Below are 22843 nucleotides of genomic sequence, written 5' to 3'. Positions count from 1 at the left end.
CAATTACCAGCAACGAAATTGAAGCGGTCATCAAAAAACAACCAAAGAAGAAAACCCCCAGGCCAGATGGATTTACCTCAGAATTTTATCGGACATACAGGGAAGACATAATACCCATTCTCCTTAGAGTTTTCCAAAAAATAGAGGAGGAGGGGATACTCCCAAACTCATTCTATGAAGCTAACATCACCCTAATACCAAAACCAGGAAAAGACCCCACCAAAAAAGAAAACCACAGACCAATATCCCTGATGAACGTAGATGCAAAAATACTCAACAAAATATTAGCAAACCGAATTCAAAAATACATCAAAAGGATCACACACCATGACCAAGTGGGATTCATCCTAGGGATGCAAGGATGATACAACATTCGAAAGTCCATCAACATCATCCACCACATCAACAAAAAGAAAGACAAAAACCACATGATCATCTCCATAGATGCTGAAAAAGCATTTGACAAAGTTCAACATCCATTCATGATAAAAACTCTCAGCAAAATGGGAATAGAGGGCAAGTACCTCAACATAATAAAGGCCATCTATGATAAACCCACAGCCAACATTATATTGAACAGCGAGAAGCTGAAAGCATTTCCTCTGAGTTCGGGGACTAGACAGGGATGCCCACTCTCTCCACTGTTATTTAACATAGTAATGGAGGTCCTAGCCACGGCAATCAGACAAAACAGAGAAATACAAGGAATCCAGATTGGTAAAGAAGAAGTTAAACTGTCACTATTTGCAGATGACATGACACTGTACATAAAAAACCCTAAAGACTCCACTCCAAAACTACTAGAACTGATATCGGAATACAGCAAAGTTGCAGGATACAAAATCAACACACAGAAATCTGTGGCTTTCCTATACACTAACAATGAACCAACAGAAAGAGAAATCAGGAAAACAACTCCATTCACAATTGCATCAAAAAAAATAAAATACCTAGGAATAAACCTAACCAAGGAAGTGAAAGACATACTCTGAAAACTACAAGTCACTCTTAAGATAAATTAAAGGGGACACTAACACATGGAAACTCATCCCATGCTCGTGGCTAGGAAGAATTAATATCGTCAAAATGGCCATCCTGCCCAAAGCAATATACAGATTTGATGCAATCCCTATGAAACTACCAGCAACATTCTTCAATGAACTGGAACAAATAATTCAAAAATTCATATGGAAACACCAAAGACCCCGAATAGCCAAAGCAATCCTGAGAAAGAAGAATAAAGTAGGGGGGATCTCACTCCCCAACTTCAAGCTCTACTATAAAGCCATAGTAATCAAGACAATTTGGTACTGGCACAACAGCAGCGCCACAGACCAATGGAACAGACTAGAGAATCCAGACATTAACCCAGACATACATGGTCAATTAATATTTGATAAAGGAGCCATGGACATACAATGGCGAAATGACAGTCTCTTCAACAGATGGTGCTGGCAAAACTGGACAGCTACATGTAGGAGAATGAAACTGGACCATTGTCTAACCCCATATACAAAAGTAAACTCAAAATGGATCAAAGACCTGAATGTAAGTCATGAAACCATTAAACTCTTGGAAGAAAACATAGGCAAAAACCTCTTAGACATAAACATGAGTGACCTCTTCTTGAACATAGCTCCCCGGGCAAGGAAAACAACAGCAAAAATGAATAAGTGGGACTATATTAAGCTGAAAAGCTTCTGTACAGCAAAGACACCATCAATAGAACAAAAAGGAACCCTACAGTGTGGGAGAATAAATTTGAAAATGACACATCCGATAAAGGCTTGACGTCCAGAATATATAAAGAGCTCACACGCCTCAACAAACAAAAAACAAATAACCCAATTAAAAAATGGGCAGAGGAACTGAACAGACAGTTCTTCAAAAAAGAAATACAGATGGCCAACAAACACATGAAAAGATGCTCCACATCGCTAATTATCAGAGAAATGCAAATTAAAACTACAATGAGGTATCACCTCACACCAGTAAGGATGGCTGCCATCCAAAAGACAAACAACAACAAATGTTGGCGAGGCTGTGGAGAAAGGGGAACCTTCCTACACTGCTGGTGGGAATGTAAGTTAGTTCAACCATTGTGGAAAGCAGTATGGAGGTACATCAAAATGCTCAAAACAGACCTACCATTTGACCCAGGAATTGCACTCCTAGGAATTTACCCTAAGAATGCAGCAATCAAGTATGAGAAAGATCAGTGCACCCCTATGTTTATTGCAGCACTATTTACAATAGCCAAGAATTGGAAGCAACCTAAATGTCCATCGATAGATGAATGGATATAGAAGATGTGGTACATATACACAATGGAATACTACTCAGCCATAAGAATAGGGCAAATCCAACCATTTGCAGCAACATGGATGGAGCTGGAGGGTATTATGCTCAGTGAAACAAGCCAAGCGGAGAAAGAGTAATACCAAATGATTTCACTTATCTGTGGAATATAAGAACAAAGGAAAAACTGAAGGAACAAAACAGCAGCAGAATCACAGATCTCAAGAATGGACTAACAGGTACCAAAGGGAAAGGGACTGGGGAGGATGGGTGGGTAGGGAGGGATAAGGTGTGGGAGGAATAAAAAAAAAAAAGAATCAAATCTGACCACTCCTCATCAAGTATGTCTTTCTCTTTCATGGTAATCAGAGGAAAATCCCATAATTGATCTTAACTAATTCCCACTGATGTCACAGAAAAATTGAACACATTGCACTCTGCCGCACAGTTACCAGTCTAAAAGGTCAGGAAATGCATCTCCAAGTGATTCTCTTGAATTAACTGAGGAGGAGTAAGATACATTGAGGAAAGCCCAAGATTTGGAAGCTGAAATCATGAATGTCAGGGCACATACTTGCTACTTAGTAGCTGTGGGCAAGGCTCCTACCTTCTCTGAATCTGTCAGTTCATCTTCAAATGGGAACAACAACAGTATCTGCCTTGAGAGGCTGATGAGAAAACCAGATGGTTTAATATGACTTCATGTGTCTGGCAAGCTCCAGTGGCACTCACAAAGATTCGGTCCTTATTGTCATCATCAAAACCACCTAATAAGCACAGCATGTCACTAGGTCTTAAGCACTGCAGGAAGCAGGGAAGATAATGGGGCTTTAGTCACATTAGGGATTTTATCCCCCAAAGACTCAGTTTTTACCAGCAGGTCATCTTATTTGCAAAATCTATGAAGTCAACTTGCTTCAGCACTGAAAGCAGCTCACTGCCCTGTCCCTAGCGACTTTTAATAAATTCTTCTCTTAGGCTTTCCTGAGCTCTGACATTGTCTACAACAGACCTGTCAAATAAAAATATAATGCAAGCTATATATGTAATTTTAATTTTCTGGTCACATTTAAGTACTTAAAAAAAAAAGCAAAAGGTAAAATAAAATTTAATATTAAGTTTCATTTATCCCAATACATTCAAATGTTATCAGTTCAACATAATAATTGTGAAAATTATTAATGAGGTAAGTGCCAGCCTTTTTTTTTTTTTTTTTTGCCACATTAAGTCCTCAGAATGCCCTGGGGCATTTGGCACTCACAACACACCTCAACTGGGAATAGCTACATTTCAAATACTCGATAGTGTAGCTACTACAAACACCTGTGTAGCTATTAGCTACCATATTGAAAACCATATAGGTCTAGAGCCTGGCAGGGTGACCACAACTACAGATAAAGCAGACCAAGAAAAATTACCTGCATAACTCTCCATGGGGACACTTAAGAACACAGGTGGAAACAATCACATCCTTATGCTCAGATGGGAGAAGAAGCCCTAGCAACAAAAGTGGCAGCTTAGCAACACCAGCTGTTGTACAAGAGGGAAATTAGGAAACTATTACTTTGAAAAGAAGCATTTCTGTTCTGTTTAATGTGTCATAAGGAAACTGATAATACATCTACACAAACATACATTTTATAAGGCACCATTCTCTTTCTCTCCTTATTCTACCCTACAGACACTGACATATTTTGCCATATTGTTGAATGTTTTATTTCTCCCTGTGGGGAAAACTGCATTATTTCCAGAATCTCTTGCCTGGCCTTAGTGCATCTCCCTATCATTAGGTGTTTCCAAGGGGCGGAGAGAAGTAGTCCATCTCCATATCAATAGGTGATTACAAGGGCAAGCAAGGGCATATCTGGACCAGAGAGGTTGGGTTGGGCCCCTTCTCCTGCAATGGGGTCATGAGAGACATGGGAGAGCAGAAAGGGGCAACTGCTTGTAAGAAATATATGGGTTTCTCTCACTTTATTTCTCCCTTTGACTGATTTTGGTTGCAAAGGTATTTTGCCCTTGGATTTTCCCCCCAGAGTCACACTCACTTAAGGAAGACAAACAGTAAAGCATGAAATCAGGCCAAACGGAACACGTTTCTTCCCGTGGTATAGCCTGCCTGTGGGCCTCATGAGTCACCATAAGGAGCTGAACTGCGTGGGGCAGGTTGACCATTGGATATCTTTCCACATTAACTTATGAAAATACCCTGCTAACTCCTGGCCAGGGCCTTCTCTTGCAGTCCTGGAGCCCTAGTTCCAATTTCTCCTATCTCTCCTTTAGTTCATCTTTCCCCATGTTGACATGGAAGCTCCTGGTTCTATCGGACTACAAGCTGGAGGTGACCTCCCTCTCTTCTACCCCCAAAACCCAATGTGATGTTTTCATCCTCACAACTGCTTCTTTTTCAGGGAAGTATGAGTAAGAACGCCACAAGCAGCCCAGCTCCACCTCGGCAACCCAGGCAGCAACTACCGTCCTGGTAAGAGCCACCTCCCCTGCATTCCTCTCCTCCTCCTCCATCATCAGGGCCTGGTCCCTCTGAACCCAGGGTTCCTCAGTGTCCAGACCCGGGAGAAGGCCTGGTTCTCCCTCACCAGCCCACATGCATTCCATCCCAAGTGACCTAATGGCAGAGGCCTGAGCACAATATAAAACTGTAAGACTTGGCGAGTCAGTGTGCTAAACTGTTTTCCTAGGGATCAGTTGCAAACAACAAAACTATAAAGTAGTGGATGTTTAATAAAGATTTTGCTAAAATCTTTCACTTTCTTTGCCAATGAAAGATTTTGAATTTTTGCTTCTAAGACTATCTATAAGGAGGCTCCTTTGGGTGTATGTGTATGTCTATCACTGTTACCCTTTCTAAGCACCAACCCTCAATTTCACACTGAGTGAGTGGCTTTGAGTAGAAAGCCAGTTAAGACGTCTGGATCAACTGTATTTTCCATTACCGTACAGCTCTGATTAGCCTTCCCTGACCATTTCAGCTCCATCCTCTGTAGCAGAGTAGATCCTACTCTGCTTCTCAAACTTTAATGTGCACAATAATCCCCTAGGGATTTTGTTTCTATCTAGCTTGTGATTCAGTAGGGGTGAGCCTGAGAGTCTGTAATCTTGAGACACTTGTAAGAGAGGCTGATTGCTGTCTGCAGGTCCTACCTTGAGTTGCAAGGCAATAGCTCCACTTCCAGCCAGTCATCACAGACAGATTTTGGGGTATGAATGTGACTTGCCTCCATAACTTGCCTCCCTTCCTAGACAGCAAGACCTTTTAAGAGCACATTCTTCTCAATATATGCTCCTGACTATGATTTTAAGCAGATGTGTGTGGAATCCATCATTAAAAGGTTATCATTAGTCATTTATTTTTGTTATTCTATTCTCAGCAACCAGTCACAGCAACCAAGTAGTGATTTAGTCAATGAGCTACTGATGAGTTTGCACATGTCAGCAGTGGTGGGGTGAGAAGCTGTCTGCAGTCCCAGCTCTTTCCTCTCTTCTCAGCGGGATTAGAACTTGATCTCTATTCTGAGGCCTTACTCTCAATACCTGACTGGGTGGCAAACGAATTTCCCTTTAGTTTTACATTTTGAAGCACAAGTGTTACAATTTGCTCTCCTGATGCCCTTGATTTCAGGTTCTTACCCACCTTTACTATTAGCAAGTTTGTTTCTGGCACTCACTTGGATTCCCAGGTTTCTAACACCTTCTTGTTTGTGATGTGCCTTGGACTTGACCCTCTAACCGCTGACTCCCTGCCTACTTCTTTCTGATCTCTGTGATAACACAGGACTCTGAGGCCAAGCACCCTCCAGCTATAGACCCCACTAGTGCCCTCAATATCGAGGTGATCCCCAGAGCTGACCATTATCACAGCTGGATTTTTGTCTCTTTTGTCCCTAGAACAAACTTATGTAATGGAAGCTTTGCCTGACTGGCAAAGCCTGCTTTAATCTTTGCTGTCATGGATTTTATAATGGTGATCAGTGCAGTTCTCCCAGCCCTACTACCAAGATTGAAATTTCACCCTCTAATGATGGAAAAAAATTCTCCATTTTTGCTTATTTCTCTCTTGGCTAAATTTTTCTTCCCCAAGCTAATAAATGCACGCCTCATCTACAACACCCTCATGTTCTATTAGAGGTCAGAGAGTAAGTGGGGCTCAGGATAGTTTTCAGGGCATTTGGACCTTGCTTCCTTGATAAAAACTTGAGGTTTCCTCTTCCTTACTCATCTGATTCCAACCATATTTTAAAGTAAGTAGATATTATATCCTTAAACAACTGTAACTGTAACTATTGATACTGGTTGCTTTTCAAAAGTATGAATACACTAATATTTATGCTTTCATTAGGATGATGTGTGTTCCCATCAAGAAAAATCCTACAGGATATCTGTGACTGCTACTCTTAATAGTAGTACATCCCTGGGAAACATGAAATCTTATGGGACATACTTCTTAGTTTATATTATAACAACAGACCCAAGTGTTGTAAATCACTTTGGAAAGCCCAATGGGATTGCAATACATTAAAAATATATATTATTATCATCATTATTATTAATTATACTTTTGTAAAACAGGACATTAATTCATAAGCTGCAAGTCTATTGAAACAAAAGAAGACTTTACAAATCCTTTCTTCTGCTTTCCTGAAGGATCATTTCTTTATTGTTACTGTTATGTGGACAAAGTGAATATGGTACAAACTAATAATGGAAGTTACGGGGGACCATGTGTTACTGGTACTGCTACAATAGCTATCTTTATTTTGATTACTGACTCACTGCAACAGAAAAGTAAAGAATTCAGCCCAAAACTGGTATCTTTATTCATGACTTTTCTCTGAACTGCAGAAAGAGGAAGGCCAACTGCTTTTTACTTGGATGAAATCTCCCTGATTGGTGGTTCAAGAAGGTGACTTTGTCCCTCTTGAATGCTTTGTACTTGATGGGAAGTCAAATCAAAGTAAGTGCAAGTCTTTTTAGACTAATACTCACTGTATGTCATACTTATTCTATAGATGCATGGTTTTTCCATCTGACTAATCCTTACCCACCCGACACACTGCCCACTGCTCTGTCTATATAAAAGGATTCCCCTGAGAGGAAAACAGGGCATGTACATAAATTAAACAAAAGAACTGATTCAAACAGCCTACTTACGAATCATGAAGATGAAAAAATAGTTTGACATACTTCAGTTAATTTAAAAATAGATGCTTAAATTTTTTCTTTTTATCTAAAAATCTGAGATGTTGTCACAAGGCTGAAAATTATTCAGCTTCACAACAGATCTCTAACATCCTTGAGATCCAGGCAATTCCCATCCAAGAGAGGTTAATGCATTATTCTCATCTTCTAGCAGAGTGTAGCATATCCCTATTCTCTAAAAAGCACAGGCCTGGATAGAGTATCTTTGTATACAGTTTAAATTCAATTTCTAACATATTAAATCAGTGACAGTGTAACCCAGGACAAGCTTTTAATTTAAAAGCAAATCTAGCTCTGACAACTGCCTTCTCATTGACATAATAGATAGTTCTCTTTAAGCCTGTGAAGCATTGTTCCTATTTACTAATCACAGCACTCCAGCTATGCAAACCTCCCTCCCTGAAACATAGATGGCAATTTTGGCTTCCCCAGTCTATATGGTATGTATCTTAGAACTAGTGATATGGAACTCTTTTTCACATCAGCTTCAAATGCTTAGATATGGGTTTTAATGAAAATGGTTTTATTTGATTTGAATTAAAGTTTGGAAATGACACAAAATAAGTTGCATTGTACAAATCATAATAATACACTTAAGATTCTCTCTTCATGTGTAAATAATACCAGTTCCAGGCATTTGGACACTAATGATATCAACTTTGGGATATTTTTTGTAAATCCCCTCTACCTTACATTACCCAGAGAACCACTGTAATGATGGCCTTAGCAGACACATAGAGACTTTCTGGCGTGTACACCCTGGGGACTTGGCAAGCAGAAAAGACTTTGTAGTAAGAATAGGACCAGAATTTTAGTTCTCAAAAGAGCCTTGGACATTATTTTTTGACCAGGCATGTCAGACAGATAGAAAATTAAGACTCAGAAAAAGGAAACCAAAGGACGACTTAGACTTTATGGAGATCCAGGAGCTGTGCTGTGCCATCTATGCATGCCGGCACACATAATCTGGAGCAGCTAGGTGACCAGCCTGGGGTCTGAGCTACTGTGCAGCCATATCATCTCTTCTGACCCTCATCTTGGTCCAGTTCCCCAAGGGACAGCTGCCTAAGTAAGATCCATCACTGACATTCTGACTATGACCCTCTGTCTCTATCTTTGGGTTGGAAAAGATCTAATAGTGTCATTCAGACCACCTCTAGGGAACTTCTGAGCTGCTTTATTTCCATTTTAACCCTTCTTTAGTTTTCTCTTGCAATCAGTTATCTGTATTATTTCTGAATATATAAAACATGGAATTAATGTTTCACGATGATAAGAATTTTGATGATGATGGTGGTGGTGATAGTAATAGTAGAAGCTACAAACTTTCTTTGCATAGAAAAATAGAAGCACCAAAAATGCCAAAAAACATTCCATTTATAAATATATCTCAGACAGTCAAGTGTACATAAGAATCAAATGAAAAATATCCATCCCAAAGTTTTTCCAGTCTGATTCTTCTGTCAGCAAGGAACATAAAAAGCCAGGTTTCTCAATGCACCTTTCTCAAACGAGAGCCAGTACTTTATGAAATTTAGCCCCACTTGCCTAATACTAGTAATCCAAAAAAAAAGCTGGATGAATTGTGGTATCTTTGTGGTAGCACTGTACCATTAGAAACTCAAGAAGCAACCAAGCAACAAATTCAGCTGACTCTCATAAAGAAATGATGCCTAAGCTTCATTCACAGATCAGTAAATATTCACTGAGCATGCACTCATACATCTAAGTTCTACAACCGCTAGACTTACTTCATGAGGACTTGCCCCCAGTCTTCCTTCCCAGCTGGCCATGCCATCAGTTACCAGTGACACCATCATATAGCTGAAAGGCAGCCCCTTGATGTGATGCTCAGAATTAAGGCATGCCATTCAAGAGAATGTTTTTGCCTTAGGCCCATCAATCCAATACAACCATTTTGTAAGATTACACCTGATAAGCACTTTCTTGTGACTAGCACCACACTGCACCTTATATTTGATAATACATAAGAATAATAAATCCAATTCAAATTCCAAGTCTTGTTTCCATAGGCCTAGTTAGTGTGTCACTCAAATTTTAAAGCAAGTCAAAGAAACATGCTAATCAATCAGAGTAGCAGTGAGTCCATATAAAGGTGAATCATCCTATTTATCTGTTACGCATAGTGGTACTATTTAAATCCACACATAGACTATTTCATTCAAACTATAAAATAGAGAACATATTTAATAGCAAGTTGTATACTTGGATATCCAAACATTAAGGAATTGTTTGTAAGTGACTGAGCAAAGACCCAAAGATTTGTGGACATTGTCCAAAAATGATAGCATCCATTTGTATAGATACCACTTTAAACTGCTCTGTGAAGGTAGTTTTCAATTCCCTTGGGACATAATAAGTATAAAAATATATATATTTTACCCATGTGAAACAAACTGCATATAGTTCAAGTGAACAGAAAAAAATTACAATCTTTGCACTAGTTAATGCATAGAACTGAAATAGGTATATCTACCATATAAATTCATGCATAAATTATTTCAACTCATACAGAAACCCAAGTAAATGCACAGAGGACTGTCTGATTTGGTGTGGATTTATATCTTTAACTAACTCAGAGATTTAAATACCAAGCCTACTACTAAAGGAGGTTGCATGGATTTGTGGTGCTCCAGGGAAGACACTGGGTCCATAAACCAATGAATAGACTTCGAAGTGACACAACTGCAGTATTTCAAATGAACTCCTACTTCTTTCATCACCAAAAAGCAAAGGTTAGTCCACTATGTTTGCAGTAGCACATAATGACAGAAATTGCTGGAAGATAATCCTGTGTGTTAAAGTCTTTTCTACTGTAACTCTGCCTAGAGCTTTCCAAACTGTGCTTTGACACTCCAAAGATGGGGAAGTCACTGAGTTTTGGATCCCCTTGACTAGTTAAAAAAAAATGCCTCCTTACATTAGTTCGAAATCTCTTCCAGTAGTCCCATCCATTTTGCCCCAGAGGGCCTACACAGAAGTCCAGTGCCTTGTCCACTGTATATATAGCCTTCAGTACTCGCCAGAGAGCTCTCAATGTCCAGGCTTCTCTCTCACCTAATCGTCTTCAGTCCCATCAACCATTTTTCATGTTGCTTTTTCCTTTGCTTTTTCCTTCCTACACCAATATTGAAATCTAGCCTAGAATCTGTGCAGAACCATGTGACCTAAAGGAAAACATTGAAAATTCTGTCTCAATTTCCACATATGCAAAATGAAAGTGCTACCTCAAAGATTATTCTGAGGATCAACTGAGACACTGAAGCCCTCTGAAATTTAAAAGTATTATAAAAATATAAGGAACAAGTTTCTAAGGACCAGGAAACTTAAACTTCAATAAGGTGAAGACAACCGTTTTTTAAGGAAAATCTCTTTAAAAAGTAACACAAAATAAACTTTTGCCAAGAATTTAATTTACTATAAATACAATGAAAAATGTCAACCAATCTGTTTTTCTGATAAACAACTCTTCTCCTTTGTTGGGCCTATTTATACACCTCAATTACATCCAGACTCAAATACTTAAAAATCAATGAATAAAACAAACATGACTGAATCTGAGGGGGAAATAATGACAATTCTCCGAAACTTTCAACTTTTTCGCCATTCCTTTGGGTAACACAGTATTTTAACACTTTTGTTAACAATCCCTCCCCCACATAGTCCTTCAAGGGTTTCTCAATGCCTTTAGAATAAAATCTAAATTCCTTTTCCTGTTCAGGCCAACCAATTCTCCACTCTTCTCTAGCTGTTACCTAGCATTTACTCCCTATTCAAAGCACACCCTTAATCTACCTTATTCTTTCTTGCCTCTCTGCCTTTACTCCTAGTTGTGTCCAAGGCTCTACAGCCAATACCCCACTTTAATCAGATAGCAGATTTCCTCACATTCAAACCTTTACTCAAATATCCCCTGCTCCGGAAAGTCTCACTTGAACCATTATGATGGTTTGAGCTTCCTGTGCTTACTTTCCTGTATCAAAATTGTCTGTTTACTTTTCTGTCTTCCTCGTCAGACAGTGATTCCATGAAAAATGTGTATTTTATTCATCCTGGGATAATTAGTAACTAGAACAGTGCCTTGCACAGAGTAAGTGTTCAACATATGCTACATGAATAAATTGATATGCAGTAGAAGAATACAAATATATAGTGACCACTCAATAAACTCAGGAAAGGGCATCAATCCTGCCTGATCTGTATCATACATTCAGAACTAACTCACAAACAACAAAGTAGTTTTTCAATAGTCGAAGGTGTAACCTACATGTTCTGTATTTTCCTACCCATTCCTTATCTATCATTTGCAAAGCACTTCCTGCATGTTCACATCATTATGCCATTTAATCATTAAAGCCACTAATAACATAAAGATCATGTTTATTCAGCTGAGATTTAATGCAACAATCTTAGCATGTCCAAATGGTGTAGTAAAAGGAGTACTGGTCTCAGAGTCACACAGTCTGAGCTCAAGTTCCTCTTCTGTCATTTAACTAGTGGTGTGTTACTGGAAAGATCCCGACCTATCCAAACTGCAGCTCCCTCTCCCACTTTGCCATCCTTAGCCAAGGTAAGTTGTCATTTTTATACGCTGTTGTCATTATTGTCCAAGCTAGCATTTGGAGGTAAGTGAGCCAGAAAGAACATAGACATTAAGAACACAGACAAAATGGCCTTGTTTTGACTCCTAGCTGTATCAGGAAAATTAGTTGAGTAATTTTGTGCTAGTGAATTAATCTCTATGAGCCAGTTTTTTCAACTAAAGGGATACTAATGACTTCCTCTTAGGTTACTGCAAAATTTAGATACAAAAAGGAGTATAAAAACATTTTTAGATTTCTTTTAAGTGCCATATACACTGTCTGTTGTTATTATTATTATTATTATTATTATTATTATTATTATTATTATCATTCTTTGGACAGGTCTTAGAATGGCAGAGCACAACATTTCTCAGAGTGCTTTTTGTGCCCCATCATCACACGAGTACTTAATAGGTGTGCCTTTAAAGTTTTTGACAACTGCACATTAGCTTATTAAAAGCTATGAGCAGTCCTGCTGTAGAGAGATCTGTTTAATTCTGTTTAACCTGCCATTTTCCCAGTTTGACTATGGAGCACATGTTAATACCTTGTGGAATATCAAGCATGGGAAGAAGAAAACAAACTACTCTTTCACCAGCTCTTCCCCACATGACTGATGATAGATATTCAGAAACAAAAACCAAAAAAGTAAAAGTAGTAAAAATAATCTCCACTCTACCATCCACTGACATTGTTTGCAATAAGCCTATTTTCTAGAAAGCAACTGAATATGTACATATATACACAGGAGAAATTCAGGTAGAATTTTAAGAGTAAGTCATAAATTCTAAAGAAAGAGGACATCTAGATATAACTGATCATGCGTATGAAAACTAAAAACTGTTCTTCTGATTGGCCATTTGTGATTTCCACTGGCTGAACTACATGGTAACTGCTGGAATCATCTGAATTGAAGAAGAGAAAAGTACTTTCTCATTCATTGGCAAACACAGTTCTTTTAAAGTCACAATTGCTCTTTTCACCTGGTAGCAAAAGTTCACCTCATTATTTCAAATGGCTGGTTCCCAGAATCAACTCCTATGACTTTAAAAGCTGCCATTAATTCCCCACTAGTAAACTTGAATTAAAATGGGTATGTATCATTGTTTTCAGCAGTTGCATTTGTAATAAATGTATAAATACATACAAATTTTGTCCAAATGTTTCAAATAGCTATCTCTGAACAAGCGAACACTTTGATGTTATTTAAAAGGATTTTATCTACAGAAAGTTTTTAGAACCTGGTCCTTACCTAAAATAACTAGAGTTTTATGGAAATACAATGAACAGTTACCAACCCAGCTAAAATCTATTTTATTGATCTTAGAAAGTAGAATGTTAAAACATGAAGAATGACCTCTGAGCTTTGAACCATCCAGTACCCTGGTGTTTCTGCAACATTTATGTGCAATGCATTGAGAAGAAAAGCTAGAAGGGGCAGACGGATGCTCTTAATTTAAGGAATCATAGTGGTCTAACGTAATGGTTTAATACAGTAATCTGAAATTACTTGCATTTTACCAGTTTATTGTCAAAGATGCATCTACTCTGACTCAAAGTTCCATTCAAATATTCTACACTCCAAGAGGTTGGAACAATGTAGAATGCATCTGAGTGTTCAATTCCATGATCTTTCTGATCCTTTTTCAATTCCCTACATTAGGCTAAAGTTGTGGTTAACATATTTTATAAGGAGAAAATCAGGCTGAATCTCAGACCATGCTTCCACCAAGCTACTCCACCATCCCCCAAATATCTTAGCCAGAATCTAACAACAGTTAGATTAGATAATTCAGACTTACATGTTAAACACATTATTCTGAAAATGTAGACAAATATCTGAAAATACTTCCTTCCGGACAACCATGCATTAGCAGAATAAACTTCAAAGCCTCTAAGGAAAACACTGCAGAAATGTTTAACAGAAAGGAACCACCTGTGACCATAGTTTCTCCAAGGGCTGGGTCACTTAATGCATTTGTCTGACAACCATGCTTTTCCTTCTGCATTCAACCTTACCCTTCAGTCACTCTTTCCCCTTTGACAGCTTTTCTGTATGGCCAGCTGACCCAGTGGCTGTGCTCTCACCAACATGTGTTTAGGCCCTTTTCTTTTCCTAATTGTTTCTGACTTTCTGCATTTTACATCCTGAGATAATTAAACATCATTTTACAACTGGGAAAATGATGGTTTAGAAAGTCTTAGTAAATACAGCTGATATTAGAATGACTTATTTAGCTCGTAGAATCTGACATCATATTTTTCATAAAGTATCAATCTGTAGGAAACATGGGTAATTCTTCATTAATAGAATTCAGAAGTGTTTGGATTATTTACATAAATCTAAACATTTTTAAGGTGATTGAAAGTGACTTCAAAATCCTGCATAAAGTTTGCAAAAGTTAACAAATGGAATGTTAAGCTTCATTTTCTACAGTATCAGATTAAAACTGCTAATCATATGCATCCTAGCCATAAATTTCCATTTGAAGTAATTAAATCAAGCATCTGAGTTCTTCATCAAACTTGAATAAGACATCACACTGTAAGACTCCACAATAGTGATCCATGAGACATACAGCTAATCACATTTAATTGGTATTTCCAAAAGTCATTTGAGTCCAAAATATGGAGGTTTCCAACATCAATTTGTTTGACTGCATATCATATACTACTTTTCCAGAAAGTATCTGCTTGAAGCAAGTTTCACAATCTGAAAGTTCACCACTGTGGCAATGCTCACCCCGCTTCACAGAAAAATGGTCCCAGGAAAGGTTGCAAAGTATCACACTTGCTCTTCTCAATGAAAACACTACTGTTCACAATAAATAAAAAAGTTTTCAGTTCCATTCCTTTCATTCTCTGAGTTGTTTCCACATGGGATACCTCGGCATAGTTAATGACTTACAATGTCTCTATCAGAAAAATAACTACAAATGAAATTGAAAAGGACACTGCCATAGCAGAATGTAGCCCCATATCGGTGCGCTTGCTAGGAGTTTCCTCATTTTACTTATTCTACAAAGTCACTATGTCATTTTAACCAAATAAAGTTTCAGATGTTAGCTTCAATACAAAGAATTTTTGTAGATGCAAAATACTGCTTCGAAAACCTATTAAAAATGTATAAAAGTCAGAACATATTCCTTAGCATACTGTTTCATTATATTCCTACTTCTAAGCAGTGACTTGTAGGTTCAAATGCCCTGCAAGTATACCCTTGTATTCCAGTTTGTAAGTGGAAATGATACCTGTGCAAAGACTTGATAGACTGAATGACAAGTAGCAAAACAGCCAAAGAAGATGTCCAGTGAAAGTTTTTTTAAAACTTTGCAAGACACAACACCCCTTTTCCAAGGTTCTTAGTTATATGAGAATTCAGATAGGGGAATCTGGCAAGATTATCAGAAAAGTAAGTCTGGGTCCCATAAGGTGCCCTTATTTGTAGACAGATGTAGATACAGATAGTCTCCAAAAAAGACAGGCCATGTCCCTACTAGGCTCTCCACTTGGAGCACACTACTTCTCTAGCAGTAAGAATTAAAATGTAGGTACTTCTGAGCAGCAACAATTCCCAACTAACTAGAATCAGCAATTTTTCTCAGGGAACAAAAGAAGCCATCCAAACTGCAACATACACCTCAAATTCAACATAACAAAAATTTTTTAAAAGATGTGACAGAGATCCTCTTCTACTCACTGAAACAGTGTCACTAAAAATGAGAGGGAGGTGTAGCATAGAGAGAGAGAAGCTAGTGAAGCAGACAGAAGGCATGAGGTGACCAAAACCAGTTTGCTGCCTAGTCCTTGTTCCTCGCTTCTGTCCCACGCTAGGTTGTGACCACTGAATGTAAAAATGGAAAATCCAGGTGAAAGAAGAAAAAACTGAAAGAGTGTGACTGGGGTTACTACCACAGCAACCCTAAACAATTCTCGTGCAAAACCAAAGCAGTGCAGTGGGTATGTAGCAGCGACAGTAAATCTCCCTCGTCCTCCACCCCTGATACAGTACCTCCAGATCTGTCCGAGCTGCAAGATGTGGATGAGTGACTGCAGGAGCCAGACGCAGAAGGAGCAGGACGCAGACCTGTGCTTGCCGCTCGCCCGGGCCGCCCCGCTGCCGTTGCTGCCGCTGTTGGCGGCGGTGATGTTCTTGCTGGCGTTGGACGCTTGCCTCTGCGGCGTGGAAGGACGAGCCTCGACTTCCGCGGCCGAAGAGCCGCCGCTGACCACGGTCTTGCAGTCGGCTCCCGGCTGTGGGCAGCTGGAGGCGGCTGCGGCCGTGGCGCTGTCCTCGGTGCTGAAGTCGTGCGCAAACCAGCGGAAGCTGAACACCTGCACAGACAACGAACCCAGCACCACGAAGAAGAGCGTGAGCCCGAACCACCAGCGTTGGCCACGCAAGTAGTAGTCCACGGCGAGCCAGATGTCCGTGCCCACGTCCGCGAAGTACACGGCCACGGCAGCCAGGATCCAGAGGCAGTCCCACAATGAGTAGCGCCGCTGCTCCCTTCCCAGGCGCAGGCACAGCGCAGCTGAGCCCGCCCCGCCGCCGCCCGGGCCGCCCGAGCCCACGGAGCCGCCGCCCGAGCAGCAGCAGCGCGAGCAGCCGCCGCCGTCCGGACAGCAGCCGCCCCCGGCCGCCTCCTCGTCCTCGGCTCCCGACCCCGACGGCAAGCCCGGGGCGAGTCCCTGCACCGAGCCCGAGTGGTCCGAGTTCTGCAGCGGGGTGAACGCCACGTCGCTGCTCTTCTTCATTTTCAGCCTCCCGTCTGATTTAGCGGCCATGATGCCTCCAAACCGGAGGAGAGCCCTCCTTTATCTGACACCTTTCCCCGCTGTCTCCTCCTCCCGCCACCTCCTCGCCTCGCCCCGGCTTCCCTCCCCGGCGGCGGGGCTCCCCCTCCTGCTGCTCCTGCGCCGGCTCGCCAGCCGCCCGCCGCCCGCCGGGCTGGGCGCTGGGCCGGGCTAGCGGCGCGCCCGGGGCCGGCAGGAGCGCCGCCTGGCTGCCTGCGCGGAGCCAAGCTGCTCGCGGCGCCCGGCGCGCGCCCCTGCCCGCCGCCCGCGCTCCTCGCCGTCCGGGCCCCGCGGCTGCCACCCGAGCCGCCGCCGCCGCCAGCAGCTGGAGCAGCAGCGGCCGCCGCGGCGCTCCTCGGACCTGAACATTCCTCTCCTCCCCTCGCGCGCGCTCCCTCCTCCCTCTTCCTCTTCTCCACCAGCTGACTCCGAGGGAGAGGATGACCTCATCCCTTCTCCTCCGGCTGCCGCCGCTCCCGCCCCAGCTCGGGAGGGGAGGGGGGAGAAGGGCCTCGGAGGAGGGGCGGGGACCCGGCAGCGCGGCGCGGCGGGGCGGGGGTAAGAGGCTGGCGGGCTTCGGGGGCCGGAAGGCGCGGCCGGGCCAGAGTAGGGCCACGGTCGTGGGCCCCAGCTCACGGGATTTCGGGGAAACCTGGGTGGATCTGAGCGACACTGGGGGAAGGACGGGACGGCTCGGAGAGGAGGGGTCCGGGCGTCCAGCCTTCGCGGAGGTCGCAGAGGAGTGGATACAGGCGGATGTGGCGGCCGCGAGGGCGAGTGGGCGCAGGCTTCTTTGTATTCCGTTCGGATCTGCGGGTACCTGGAGAAGGGCTGGGCGTGCCGCTGGGGCTGGCGAGGGTTGGGAGACCAGGTTTGACTCGGACGCCAGGGCCGCGAACGCTGGCCGCTCAGCGGGTGTGCCGGGTCTGGGAGGGCTGAGTGGGAGAGGGTGTGCAGGGCGCATCGCGGAGTGCATCGCGGAGCGCGTACCCCGGGCCGCACAAGGCCACCGGAAGCCCAGAGCCCGCGCCCTCGGGGAAGGAGCCGGCAGCCCGAAGGCTCCAGGCTCTTCCCGCAGACTCGGGGGCTGAGGAGGCGGTTCCGGCGCGGTTCGCTGCCAAGCCCACGCCTCCCGGCCAGTCCCCACTACGCCCTCTCCGCGGCCGGGAAGCCACCACGCCAGCAGGGGCGGTACCCTCACGCAGGTGGAAACGCAGCACCCCTGGCGGCGGGGCGGGGCCGCAGCCGCGGGAAACTGGTACCGGCGGGCGGGGAGTGGCGGAGCGGGAGCAGGCACCTCCTCCTACTCCAAAACCAGAATTTCCTTCTCTTAAAGAGATAGGAGTTACATACTTGATGTGTGGCCGCGCAACTCCCGAAAGGACTGGAATAAATTAAACCTGTGGTCAGAGTGGCTCACCACATTAGATATAAAGAGAATATTAAATATTTTGCGGCTTGAAAAGACTCAAAACCCAATACAAAAGGAATCTTCATTTTTTAAATAAGAAAACTTTGTTTCTGATTTGTCTCATTCAACTTTTGCAGTCTAAGAGACAGAGAATGTAATTCTTACATTATGCTGTGACTCACATGTTTTAAGACCAGAGGGAAGTGAAGTAACACATGTTACACTGCCACTAAGAGCACCAGTTGTGGTCTTCTAAATCTGGAGGCAAGATATAACACCTTCCCCTCTTCCCTGCTGTAGACACCAAGCTCTTTTTGAAGTGGTGTATGTGTCATTCTTAATTAGTAGCATTATGTAGCAGAAGTGCATTTTTAAAATCTTCTGCATGTAGAAATAGCCACCCCAGACATCTTGTACTACATACAGCTCATCTGCTGTTTTAGCACTAACCTGGACAAAGTGGGGTTTGCCACTCTCCTGCACGCATCTTCCTTTATTATTTACAGACTGGTGTCTTGAGTGCAGCCTTACCTCTCCTTTGCCTGACCCGGAGTGGTCGGCGGGGAGGTGGTGGTCCACAAAGCCTATAAACATAACATGGCATGTACAAATCCAGTATTTCTAACAAAAGTCATGGCCAACTGGTGAAGGAGGGTCAATGCAGTACCACTGAGCCAATTAGGATGCCAGGCAAAGGCTGTATTTTTTAAATCTAGCTTTGAAATTGGACCCTCTTGCAGTAGGAAAATCTCTTTTTGGAAAACAGCCGGTTCTGTCTCCCCAAGGTCCAAATCTAAAATTCCATCTCCAGGGCACACAGCTGATCTTTGTGCCAAGCCACTGGGGAGAGGAATGATCTCTTAGGAAACTGGGTCCTCAGGGATAGAGTGTATTCTAGGCCAAAGGCACTGCTTTATATTATACCAGGCCTGCAAAGGCTCTGCGGAATATCTGAGGTTCTGAAAGGCTGAGCTCATCACTGAAGTTAACCTTAGTGCAAAGATATTTCTTATTCAATTGTATCCTTTGCACCTAGCACTGTACCTGCACAGACTGTTTGCTCAATAAATTATAGTTGAATGAATTTTTAGAAAGAAAATTCTGCAACAGAAAGAATGTTACATTTTCTACTAACTAATGTTCCCATGGAAACAAGGAATTATGTCATCCTGTTAGGTTCTAAAAAAATTAGTAATAGTTGTCTTATTAATGTATTTATTTAAAATTGTTTGGACCCTTTTAAAGTGTCTAACTGGCCCATCTCTGGAAAGTGCTGGTGGAATTTGATGGAAGGGAGGTCAGAGGATGAACATTTACATCCAGGCTCTGCTACTTACTGGCCCCATGATCAGGGCCAATTGCTTAGTACACAGAATTAACATGAGGATTAGATGAGACAGTCCATAATCCTGGGCTTTATACATGATACTGTTCTCAAGAGTCTAATCCCATAAGTCTATTATATCTCAGGATGCAGGTTTTAATATCACCTGCTCTATCAAAATCACTGCTGATGGCCATAATAGTTAAGAGCTCAGAGTTTAGACTCAGAGGTGCTCTCCTTGGGCATGTTACTTAACCTCTCTGGCCCTCATGGTCATCATTATTAGGGATAATAACAATCTCTAGCATCCAATGTTGTAAATAAAATAAATGATGCATGTAAACTGTTTGACATAGTGTCCAGTGCAAACACTCAATACACAACATTCTATTAATACTCTTCATGCTTCTCCTTACCCCCTCATATTTTCTGGTTTAATTCTAAAACTCTATGTTTAGCTAGTCAACTCTCTGTAAAAGGAGATTTCCTCAAAACACAGTCCTTGGACCTCCCTGCATCAGAATCAGTGGTTTTAATACGGATTCCTGGTCTTCAGTACTGTGACCTCCAATGAACTTGCCATCCTATTTCAGAGGTTCATTCCCATTGTCATAACCTAAACCGTGTCATTACCCAACAGCTTCATAATATCAGTTGCAAACAGCCCACTGACTAATCCCTCCTAAATGATTAGATCCCTCCCTAATGTGCCCTTCAACTCAATTCTCCCTCCTGTTTATGTCCCTTACCCCTTCATGCCCTTACCTTTCTCCTTACACAAATTTAAGTTCCATGACCAACCAACACATCTTCATCTCTCTTGACAAAACACCAGCCCTATTGAGACCCTGCTCTCCACTGACTTCAGGCCTGAACCTGTGTGACTGGCTGTGGCTGCACCAAGGGCATGGCCATGCCACCGGTGTGCCTTTGAGATCCACAGCTGTGAGCCTGCCATGGGGCCAGGGTGACTCAGCAGCTGCCCAACGTCTTGCTAGCCCATTTGCTTCTCCTCTTTTAAGTTTTTATTTCTTATGTTCCCTTCTCAAACTTTAAACACCTCTTTCTCCATCCTTACTTTCAGCTGATGACTCTACTTCCCATTTCATTGAGAAAAATGAAGTGATTAGAGCAGAACCCACCTGCCTACCTACCAGCATTTGTACCTACCTATATGGCTTCCTGTCTCTGTAAGGGTACACCACTTGTTCACCAGCTTTCATCCCCTCTCACTGCTCAAGAGCAAAACTCAACACTAATTTCCACAATCGTATTTTTGCTTCTGCTGGCTTATCCCAATCAGCATATGAACTTGCTCTTATTTATCCACTGGTTAAGAAACAAAAGAAAACAAAAAACAGCAAAACTTTTGATTCCACTTTCCTGTCTAGCCACCTCTGCGTTCCACTGGAACCTATTACAACAAACTTCCTTAGTTACCTAACCTGGCTTTCTTTAATTCCTTCTCTCCAACCCTCTTGAATGCAGTCAAATAAACCAAGAACTTCTCCACTGAAACTGCTCTTACCAAGTCCATGACCAAAAATAACCACTTACTAAACATCTCAGCTCTCACTTGAACCCTTCAGCAGCATGTCACCTAGTCACTTTCTACTCATGGAAATTTGTTCTTCGCTTGGCTTTTCCTATACCACACGCTCCTGGTTTTCTCCTGTCTCAAAACCTGCGTCTTTGCTAATTATGGATCCTTTGCTATTTCTTTCTCATTTCCTCTGTCTTTAAATAGACTCAGTCCTCAAATTGTTCTCTATGTACTCTTGCTCCCTGGATAATTTTGTGAAATCTTATGTTTTAAAATGCCACCTATATGCTGATTTCCCCTATTGATTTATCCATGCTGGATATAGCCCCTGAACTCCAAAGTGTGTCCAACTGTTTTCTCCACATTTGTATTGGATGCCTATAAGACATCTCAAAAAAATAGTCTGAGACTGAACTTCTGATCTGCCTGCCACCCTACCCTATCAAAATATGCTCCTCCTTCCTCATTTCAGTTAATGGCAACTCTGTTCTTCCAATTTCTCAAGCTAACAGAAGATGGAATCATCCCTGACTACTTCATTCTTTTAGACCTTGTATCTAATCTGCCAGAAAATACTTTTGGGTCTACCTTCAAAATCTATTTTTATTTGACCATTTCTTACCATTTTCCCTGATATCACTCTGATTTCATTTTCAATAATCTCCCACCTGAATTCTTACCTCCTCCCTGTGCTTCCCGTTATGCCCTTGCTCTCCTATAGTCAATACGCAGTCAGAGTGATAAAAAAAGCAAGCCAGATCATGCTATTCATCTATTCACATCAGTATCAACTACATAATTTTTGGGGCCAGTGCAAAATGATATGGCAGAACTCTGGTTAGGGGCAGGCAAGTCAGTATCTCCCCTCCCAAAGGCCCCTACCCCAGCCCACAGCAGACAAGCAGTCCCTAAGACTGCAGCTAAGTGCCTGGATCCTGGGTGGGCAGAAGCCGGAGCTGAATGCACCTGGTGTGCTAGTCCAAGAAGTGAGGGGCAGCCATCTTGCTTCATCCCAAAAATCCCTGGAGCACAGGCCTGAGCCCACTTCTGGGCCCAGGTTCCCCCCGGGGGCAGAGAGCAACGGTGACAATGAGAGGGAATGAGAGTGAGGTCAGGAGGCCAGGCAGGGCTGGAACAGCAGGAGGTGGTGAGTGGGGAGCAAAGAATCCATCCTAAGGATGCAGGGGAGCAGGAGGCAGGACCACTCATGAGCTGAGGCCATGTCCTTTGCATATGCTCCATTGTCCCATCAGATTTCACTTATAAAATACAAATTCAAAAATGAGAAGATGACAATTGCAATGCATTAAACTGTGAGACCCTTCTAAGCATGGAGCCCTGTGCACTGCACCTGCACTGGTCACACACCCATGAAGCCAGCCTGACTCATATTTATCCAACATCTCATCTTGCACCATATAAAAAGGGAAGCTCTCCTATGGCATATAAGGCCTGACATAATCTGCCTCCGGAGCAACCAGTTTCTCTCTGACCCCATTTCCTGCCATCCACCCACTCCCTCCGTCCTCTCCAGCCACACCATTCTCCTTGTGATTTTTCAAATACACCAGGAAGGCTGCTGCTCAGAGTATTTGCATGTGATGTTCTTTCTCTCTAGGATGCTCTTCTCCACATATCCATGGGACTTG

At 42.4% G+C, this 22843-nt stretch overlaps 1 protein-coding gene across 1 annotated transcript in view; it reads right to left on the bottom strand.

Annotated features, from left to right (window-relative positions):
• The window catches only part of XKR4 (XK related 4), a 441333-nt gene extending 423461 nt beyond the window's left edge, over window positions 1-17872 (bottom strand). Inside the window, exon 1 of the mRNA XM_036878927.2 lies at window positions 16132-17872. Within this exon, the coding sequence (XP_036734822.2) occupies window positions 16132-16907 (776 nt within the window). The 5' untranslated portion in view covers window positions 16908-17872. The remainder of the gene's footprint in view (window positions 1-16131) is intronic.
• Between the last annotated feature and the right edge of the window lie 4971 nt (window positions 17873-22843).

This window comes from Manis pentadactyla, chromosome 3, assembly GCF_030020395.1.
Source record: "Manis pentadactyla isolate mManPen7 chromosome 3, mManPen7.hap1, whole genome shotgun sequence".
Taxonomy (NCBI): Eukaryota; Metazoa; Chordata; class Mammalia; order Pholidota; family Manidae; genus Manis; species Manis pentadactyla.
This window is presented reverse-complemented; position numbering and strand designations above follow the sequence as displayed.